Below are 9,134 nucleotides of genomic sequence, written 5' to 3'. Positions count from 1 at the left end.
AGGGGCTGCGTGTTTAATCGATGAAGCGGGTTATGACGTGTGAGAAATGCCGTAAAAATAAAGTTTATTCATCGGCCTGGTTGTACCGACGGGTCCGCTCGAGGATCGCTGGTCACGGAGCGGGTGCGACTGGCCGCCGGCGAGCAGGGCCCTGCAATCGCAGAGCCCCGCACCGCAGGGCCCCGCACCTCCCCCCCCCCCGCGATGACGCAGCCGCGGATTTGCGGTAAACCCCGCGCTTTTCCGTGCCCGCGCGCGCCGCCCGGGCACGTGACCAGCTCCCCCCCCGCTGCCGCAGCCCGCGCATGCGCCCTCCGGCGGACTACACTTCCCGGCGTGCCGCCGCGAACTACAGCTCCCAGGGGGCACCGCGCGGCGCCTGCGCGTTCCCGCCTGGCGCTCGGGCCATTTAAATGTGTGTGAGGGAGACTGTGAAATGGCTGCGCAGGTCGCTGCGGTGCGCGCAGTGTCCCGGGCCCCGGAGGAGCCGCCGCCGCTCCCCTCGGGGGACCGGCCCGGCCGGCCCCGCGGTGGAGGGCGGCGGCGGCGGGGTCCCCCCGGCGAGGCGGCGGGCGGCAAGCGGGCCCGGCTGAGCCAGCAGCTGCTGGCGGGGCCCGGCCCGGCGGAGCCGCTGCCCCCGGCCGCCCTGCCCGGCCTGCCCGCCGCCGCCGGGCTCTTCACCTTCTCCCCGCTCAGCCTGCCGCCGCCCGCCGCGCTCGAGGAGCGCCGCCACCACCACCACCGCCATCGCCCCGCCGCCGGCCCCGAGCCCGGCCGCCTGGCCGCCGGGCAGCCGCAGAAGGCGAGGCGGGGCAGCCCCGCGGACGGGGCAGCCGGGCGGCCCAGCAAGCGAGGTGAGGAGCGGGGGGGGGGGGCGGGCAGCGCGGCTGACCGGCTGCCGCCCGCGCACCCGGGCCGGTGCCCGCCTTGGGCGCCCGGTGGTCGCTCGGCCGGTGCGGATCGCCCCCGGCGGAGCCCGCCCGCCACGTCCCTCGGCGGCGGCCTCGCACGCCGCCCTCCTTGGCCGGGCGGGCTCGGCGGCGGAGCCGCTCGCTCGGGCTCGGCCTCGCCCGCCCGGGTGAGGGCGGGAGCGGAGAAGAACGCTCGCCGCTCCCGGAGCCCTGAGCGTTATCGTGCGGCGGTGTGCGAGGTAGCCCGAGCAGCGCCGGGGTTTGGTCCCCGTCGTCGTCGTGGGGCACGACGCTCCCTCCGGTGCAGGGGGAGCGCAGAGCCCGGGCGTGTGCGGCAGAGGGACCGGAGCCGCGGGCTCCCGGTGCGAGGCACGGGGACTCCGCTGGTGCTGCTCTTCCTCTGCTGCTGCTGGTCAGAACTGCCCTCCTCGCAGGCTCAAAACACAAGTGCTTTGATAGTAAAGCTTTCTTCCTACTATGCTTGCATTAACATATACTAAACTGAGAAGCCGCTGTTTGGTTTTTGGTTTTGTTTTTGTTTTTAGTAAATGCCCTGAGATTTCTCTAATAGGAAGGCCAAGACGTCTCTAGATTTGGGGGGGGGGGGGGGTGTCCCCTTTTTCCTTTTTTTTTTTTTTTTTTTTTTTTTAACAGTACAGAATGACTGTTTTGGTTCTGCTCACAGATTTGTGACAGGAAAGAACCTCTTGGTGAGAGCAACATAGATAAAAAGCAATTATAAAAGCTGCTGTAATAAAGATACTATGTTGTGAATTATGCTCCAGGAGTATATGTGAGGGTATTGTGCCAAAGAAACCAAAGGTGCGTGTACTTAAGAGAATTTAGGTCTCTAGTGTAAACGCTAGATAGTACTGTCTTAAGAATGGGCAAAACTATTATGGGGAGGGACTTTTTGCCACTGTCAAATGCTTCTAAACCACTGTGTTTGAATAATGACTATAAAAGGTTCTGGATTGTAAACTTCAAACTTTAGCTTGATAAGTGTTGATAAAACTACAGAAGCAGTATATCTTTGTAGACTGGGAGTGTCACTGTATGTCAGTTCTAACCCGGTAATCCAATGAGGCCTTCTTTTAATGAAGACTTAAACACTTAAAATTACCATCTGAATTCCAGATTTGTGAAGGGAAGCTGTTTGCTAACTGGAATTCTGGAGCTCTTCACTACTTGTCCTAGACTGCATGTGTAGTGGGTTTCAGGCTGGGGCTGGATTTCTTTTCCTGTCTTTCACTATTAGTTTTTATTTCTATGTATAATCTAATTAAACTGCCTATTTCTTTGACTATACTATTCTTATCTTTGGCCACAGGTGACAATGAACATTTCCAGTGTTTTTGCTGTTTAATAGTGATACTAGTGCGTTCAGTTATGTGATGTCTAATGGTTTTAGACTAGCTGAGTTATTGATGCTGCTGTTATTCTTCCTCACTGTGGGAGCCCGTAGTTTGACCTGGCTATAGCTTTCTTTGTGTTTGAGGTACTGGAAGCTTTCCATTTATTTAAAGGAATGATTAAAACTGTATTTCCTCCAAGATTGTCAGGCATTACCATAATGTCACTGTCTAGCTTTGCTTAATACAGAGGTTACTCACTGTAGTAGCGGGATTCTGCTGTGTTCAGTGGACAGAGCAGTGGTCAGGATAGCTTTTATCCTGAAAATAGACCAGTGTTCACTGGAAGCTCCAAAATGCAAAGAGTGCTAGGCATGTGTCTGCTATTAGGGAATATCTTCAAACAGGAAGATACTCTGAATTAAAAGTAGTGCACGTCTGAGATTTTTAAACTATATCTAAAATTAGAAATGCTTAAAATAAGACACCTTTAACAACCAAAAATTAACTTAAACATCTACAGGGAAGTATTCCCAACAGCTCAGTGGTGGCATGAAATTCTTGTTTAGTTTCAGCTTGGAATCTCTGGTCCCACCTGAAAAAGATCTTCTGTGTGATTAGTATGTTCCTTGCAGTTAGTAAAGCAGTATCTATACCTGGGAGCCTAGTGACTGAGTAAACTTATGCACGCCTGACTTCTGAGACTTCCAGAAAAGCTTTTTCAAAGAACTGTTTCAGTTGACTTACCAAAGCAAGTGATACCACCTTTCTTTTCCTGGTTTCCCTAGCTGTAATACAAAAATAAGGGCATTTGCTGTTTGTAAAGGCTAACAGCAGTACTGTGAAAACTTGTATTTCAGGTCCTAAAACAATTGTATGAAGTTAGTATTAAGCAATCGGCTCTTTCTTTGCTTCATGAGTAATTCTGTTCATTACACCAGGCTGTTATGGAGGTCAACCATCTTTACTAAAGAGCTCTGAGACCAAACTAGTAATGATATAGTTAAATACTGTGGTTAGACTAAATAACTTGCAGCTGCATGTGTTTATCATTACACCTTTTCTCATAGATCAGTGTAACATGTTTTTTTTTCCTTTAAGTTCAAGTACTGCAAGAGAATGAAGAGGGAATACAGATTGGATAGCTTTGCAGACAAAGAAAGGAAATTTTGTTCGCGCAAAGCCCTGTGCTGTGTGAAACTGAAAAACTTTAGCTATTGCATCTTCCAGTCAGATGTTACCTTCAGCAGCAGATCGCTCTGATCCCCATAGCTGTCCTGGTAGTATGGCTCTTAGAGGTTTATGTGCATTGTTGGTATGAAATCGTTCTTTGATTTGGACAGATTAAAATCTTGTCTTGGCAATTGAGTTTTTTTAACAGCTGGACTATCAAGATTTCTACCATTGTCACTTGCTAAATATTATTTGAATTCCTTTTTATTCCTAGAAGATGAGCAATTAAACTAATACATTTTGCCTAACAGAACTACTTCTTTACATTTTATCTCTCAGCCTTTAGCCTTTTACAGGTTGATTAACATTTTAAAAAAAACCCCAACCTCTTAATTTCTAGCTCTGAATTCACTGAGTGGTTAACTATAAGACTAGCAAAAGATAGCTCAAGATGTGGATATGATAATTCGAATCCTTTAATACAAAAGATCAGCAGTCTGAGATTTTATTTTTTTGGGGGGCCAGAAAACTAACTGCTTTAAGTGTTTTTACTTCTAAATGTCTGTAATGCTTGCACCTCTTCAGTAGCACTCTGTTTTGCTTCTATATTGTGTATCCAAAATCAGGGAAGTGTTCTGTAATGAAAGTCTTAATGTTTAAATGTTACGCATACTTGTTTATCCTCTTCCCCTGCATGGCACTGCCTTAAATGTCAGAAGTTATTAATGTACTTAATTATAGATGTTCTGAAATATGGACTCCTTTTAAAGGTATTCTAATAAATCTATTAAAAATGGAAGTATTTCTAAAATATTAAGCTTGAGTTTTGGAAGTTTTCCTTAATTCAAGCCTTCCTTTGCATAATAACTAGATGTACTGCATTTTTTGTTGAGTAATTGAGTATTGTAAGTCAAAAGTCAAGGCGTTACTATTGGTCAGTCTTCCTAGGAATAGCTAGCTTTAGCAAATGAGAGGTCTTAATTCTTTTGGGGTGAATATGCTGCAACTGCAGAACTCTAATCTTCTCTTTATTGTTGCTGCCAGAAACTCCAGATGAAAATGGGAAAACCCAGCGAGCTGATGGTCTTATCATGAAGAAGATAAAGAAAAAAAAGAAAAAGAAACACCGGGAAGATATGAGGGGAAAACGCCTGAAGATGTACAACAAGGAAGTGCAGACTGTGTGTGCTGGACTCACTCGCATCGACAAAGAGACTCTGTCTCAAGGACAGTGTGATAACTTAGAAATGAACAAGGAATCCTTCAGGTATCTGAAGGATGAGCAGCTCTGCAGACTGAATTTGGGTATGCAGGAATATCGAATACCCCAGGGAGTACAAACACCATTTGTGACACACCAGGAGCATTCTGTTCGCAGCAGCTTCTTGAAAACTGGCACTAAATTTAGTAACTTCATTCATGAAGAACATCAGTCCAATGGTGGTGCTCTGGTCCTTCATGCTTACATGGATGAACTCTCATTTTTGTCTCCAGTGGAGATGGAGAGATTTGCAGAAGAGTTTCTTGCGTTGTCATTCAGTGAAAATGATAAAAATGCAGCTTACTATGCTTTAGCCATAGTACATGGAGCAGCTGCTTATTTACCAGACTTCCTGGATTACTTTGCTTTTAACTTTCCTAACACTCCAGTGAAAATGGAAATTTTGGGCAAGAAGGACATTGAAACAACAACAATTTCAAATTTTCACTCTCAGGTAAGAACTGTTTAAAGGCATAAAAGTTGCACAACACCTAGATTTGATTAATCTCATTAATCCAGAGCAGGGATGGCCTAAAATAGGTGAGGCACAAATTTTTTTCTAAGCAGATAAAAAAAGATGATGTTGGGACTGCTGCTACTGTGCTGCTTATTCTATTTCTGCTTAAAGCTCTCTTGTGCCCACTGGTAGTTGGTGAATCACATTTCAGAGACTGCTAACCATGACCTGTAGAAAGATTTGCACTGATCTTCTTGCAGTCTTTCAGTTGATCTTCTAAACCTGGAAGAACACTCACATTGTTCAAAACAACAGGCAAATCCGTTTTAAGAGTTGTATAGATTGCAAATACTAATGCTGCTTTTTCTATTCAACAGATGTGGGGTTTTTTTGCAATGACGTTACTCTTCAGGTTTCAGTACATCATTCACAATAAATAAGGTTTTTTAACATCTTAATTCTGTCAGTGGCTGATGCTGGGTGTTTAAACTTTCCAGCTTCAGAGAGGTGGTTAGAATATCTTTTTAATTGCCTTTGGAAAAGGCTTTCACTTTATATGCTACCTTGATTTCCATAGTAGGCTTAAACTATCTTAAATTCTCAAACTGTATCTCCATGTAACTTAAACGGATGCAACAGTAATAACTAAGCTAATTTCAGGATTCCCATATGAAAAACCCTTGCATTGACTCTTTTGATCAAGCTTAGAAATATCTGTGAACATACAGCAACATTACAGTTGAGATAAATTTGATTCAGATGGAATAAAACCTCTTTCTGGTTAGTCTAGTATGAGAACAGATTCAAACTGCTGATTACTTTTAAAGTATTTATTCAAGACCTTAATTCCTTTTACTGGTTCACCTGTTGGAAGGAAAAACCTGAAACTCTGTAGCGGAGTGCACTTCAGTGCTACTGGAACAGACCTTCTTTAGCAACAGATTTTGAAATGGTAACGCTTGTGGATGGGCTCTCTGGATCTCTCCAGAGTTTACCAGATGCTTATAAGCAAGATTTGCATTGGAAAAGCAGTTACTGCTCTTCAGAAAGTTACTGTGTGGTCACTTGCGGAGTCTTTAAATACCTTCCAGCATTTATCACAGAGAGCATTAAATTAGTAATTCTGACACTTAACTTATGAATTTGTTTGACAATGAATAGCTGTTGCGGCACTTATTTTAAACCAGCTTCTATTTCTTGATTTAAGTAATTCTTTGCACTGACAGAGCTGCGTCAGAGTGCGTAGTACTCCAAACCCAGTCTGTCTGAGCGTACAAACGGCTGCTATCAGCGAGAACGCTTTTGCACAGTACACACCTGTGCTCTGCAGATGTGAAACTTGTCCACAGGTTAGGTTTTAAAGTATTCTGTATGAGTGACTTACCTATGTTCTTTGACATCGTGATTACATTCTAATTTACTTTGAGTACATGCGATGACCCCCTAAAATGGCTAAGCAGCGCCGATTGGATATTTAACAATTACACTTTTTCTTGGTGAACGTCTCAGTCTTGTGAACGTGAACAGCTTATACTATAAATACACGTGAGGAATGTATGGTAATAAATAAGAGGCTTCACTGGGTTATAGTCTGTGCTGGTATTTCAATTAATTCTATTTTAAGTACTGTCTAAACTTCATTACGATTGAGTCATAACGTAAGGTTCAGTTGGTCTAAAACACCTCTCTAAGCCCAGCTTTGGTGTGACCTGGTTAATTAATCCTCTCTGGCTGGTGTATGTTAGTGCGGTTCACGTGCTGAGCAAACACAGAGCAGTGTAGTTGTCACAACTCTTAAGACAGCTGAAACAGGACTCTTCAGAGAATATAGATGATGGTAAAGTAGCTAGTTTAAGGATGCATTTAAGTTGATGGTGGATTCAATTATGGTAGCTGCATGCTGCTAAAACTCAAGTTTTGCAAGCTAGCTTTATCTTTAAATAGAGAAGGCTAAAATGCCCTGCTTGAGCGAGCACAGGGAGGATAAGTCTGGCTGTTTTACTGCTGTTCCTTGGCGGCACTGTTGAGGAATGAACAGGTTGGTTAAGCTTCACTTTTGGACCTGCCTATATGAGAAACTGTATAATACAAAACCACTTTACAATAAAAAAACACTTTATAGTTATGCCTTTGCAAATTAAGCATGTTACAGTAGTGTTGTATGCTGTAATACTGATATTATTTTTAATTGAAGATGCTCAGTTAAAAGTCTCCTCCATTCTTGGTTGAACCTTCTGTATGCATGAGCTTGTGTGCTGTACTGAACCATCCTGTGGCAAGGGGATTTCAAGCATTAGGTAGTCTTGAGTCTTGGAGACTTGGTGTCAAGAAATCAAAATTTGATCTGTAAACTGCAAGTGAACTGAAAGTTAATGTGACCTTTGGCTTGTACAGCATTCAGCTGTTTTGTGTACCTTTTCAGACAAACTGAATTTTAGTAGGAAATGTCTCCAATTCAAAATAAGGACTTCAATCTGGAAGACTTCATAAAAATCTACTGATAATTAACTCCCTTGCAAGGCGAATTCCTTTGTTCTCAGGGCAGTGAGGACAATGTACATTGAACGTTTATAACAAAGTGCTCCAATGTGTATTTGTAGTATAACTGTTTGGTTTCTGTATATTAAAATAATTAAGCTTCAATGTTCTCCGGATTTCTTGCTTGCATTGGCTCTGGCTCATTTATTCTAATACTTTAGTGCTAAGGCTAAGGTTTAGTTTGGAGCTATTTACATGGACTAAGCTTTCAAGACTCAAATTACCGAACAGTAATTTGTAAGCTTTCTTTGCATAAGGGTATACTTCAATTTGAAAGTTCTTAGCAGTGCAGCTAGAATGAACTCTTATTTTCCCTGTCACTTGTTTCAGTACGACTGCTTCTAGGTCTGCTCACCGAATTGGAATATATCTAGACTTGAAAAACCACTTCTGCTTTTGTTTCCAAGAACAAACTGATCAGCCGCCTGATCAGTTCTCTCTATGGGCCAAGAACAGTTAAACTGTCACACAGGAGCGGGGGTTCTGGGAACAGGCAGGGAAAGAGTTGGGGGAAGCAGGTTTTGCATAACTGCTATTGCTTCTGGGAAGGAGGTGGGAGAAGCAGCCAGCAGGTAAATAGGATAAGTTTCCCTACTCCTGCAGCATACTGGCAGAAAAGGTTACTCTATTCCTGACGGCTTTGGTTAATGAACCATATCACGGTTTGGTTGTCTGCCCCATCTTAACTTTTCTTACTCCTGGAAAAAGGTCTCTTATTCTGGAAAGGCAATTTCTTCTCTTTAGCAGAAGCTATCAGAGTATGAAATGGAGAAATTGTGCATCTGTACTGCAAACTTAATTTGGTTTATCCCTTAAGCCATATAAATAATGCCCGATGGTCTTACTGAAATATCTGACAGGTTTTAGTCACACACAACCCTTGCTGTAGTGGCATGTCACGCTGTCCTCCTTTCCTTCTTCTGTTGTAAATAGTAGGCCTCGTCTTGCTTTCTTCCTTGTAGCAAAGCGTTTGTGTGGTTGGTTTTATAGCTGATGACATATGGAAATATTGTCACTGTCAACTGATTCATGCTTTTCTTGAAACTAGAGAGAAACTTCTGAAACTTAACCTTGTTTGTCTCAAGCTTACGCCTCATCTGTATGTCCTCTTCTTCCCCTACAGAGGCATACTGCTTGCTTAACCCTTCATGAGGCGAGGTCGGAATGATCTCGGTACCACGCACACACCAGATCTGCATCTTCTACAGGAAACACTGATGCTGTCTGCTTCTGTTCTTACTCAAGTGTGCGAAACACTGATAGGCACGTCATTCAGCTGCTATAAAATGTCTCCATGAACACAAGAGCTGATATTAAATATGCCTATAGTTTCACTTTTAGTGTGATACTGTATGGAGTAGGGGATACGTAGGGTAGTGATAGCTGTTTGGCATTTTGAAAGGGCACAGGACGCCTGAGTGGTCTTACTAACCCGATGGTCC

At 44.0% G+C, this 9,134-nt stretch overlaps 1 protein-coding gene across 8 annotated transcripts in view; it reads left to right on the top strand.

Moving 5' to 3' along the window:
* The first annotated feature begins 400 nt into the window (after positions 1–400).
* The window catches only part of LOC309599090 (protein PHTF1-like), a 32,102-nt gene continuing 23,368 nt past the window's right edge, over positions 401–9,134 (top strand). For 5 of the 8 annotated variants that reach the window (XR_014230185.1, XM_082330244.1, XM_082330242.1 and 2 more), the window contains exons 1-2: positions 727–854; positions 4,481–5,151. Coding sequence is in view for 7 of the 8 variants with exons in the window: in XM_082330244.1 (XP_082186370.1) it covers positions 4,528–5,151 (624 nt within the window). In the remaining variant the exon portion in view is untranslated. Of the gene's footprint in view, positions 855–1,674; positions 1,734–4,480; positions 5,152–9,134 lie in introns of those variants that run through there. The other 3 variants (XM_082330240.1, XM_082330243.1, XM_082330238.1) reach the window with 3 other exon arrangements.

This window comes from Platalea leucorodia, assembly GCF_965183815.1.
Source record: "Platalea leucorodia genome assembly, chromosome: 19".
Taxonomy (NCBI): domain Eukaryota; kingdom Metazoa; phylum Chordata; class Aves; order Pelecaniformes; family Threskiornithidae; genus Platalea; species Platalea leucorodia.
This window is presented reverse-complemented; position numbering and strand designations above follow the sequence as displayed.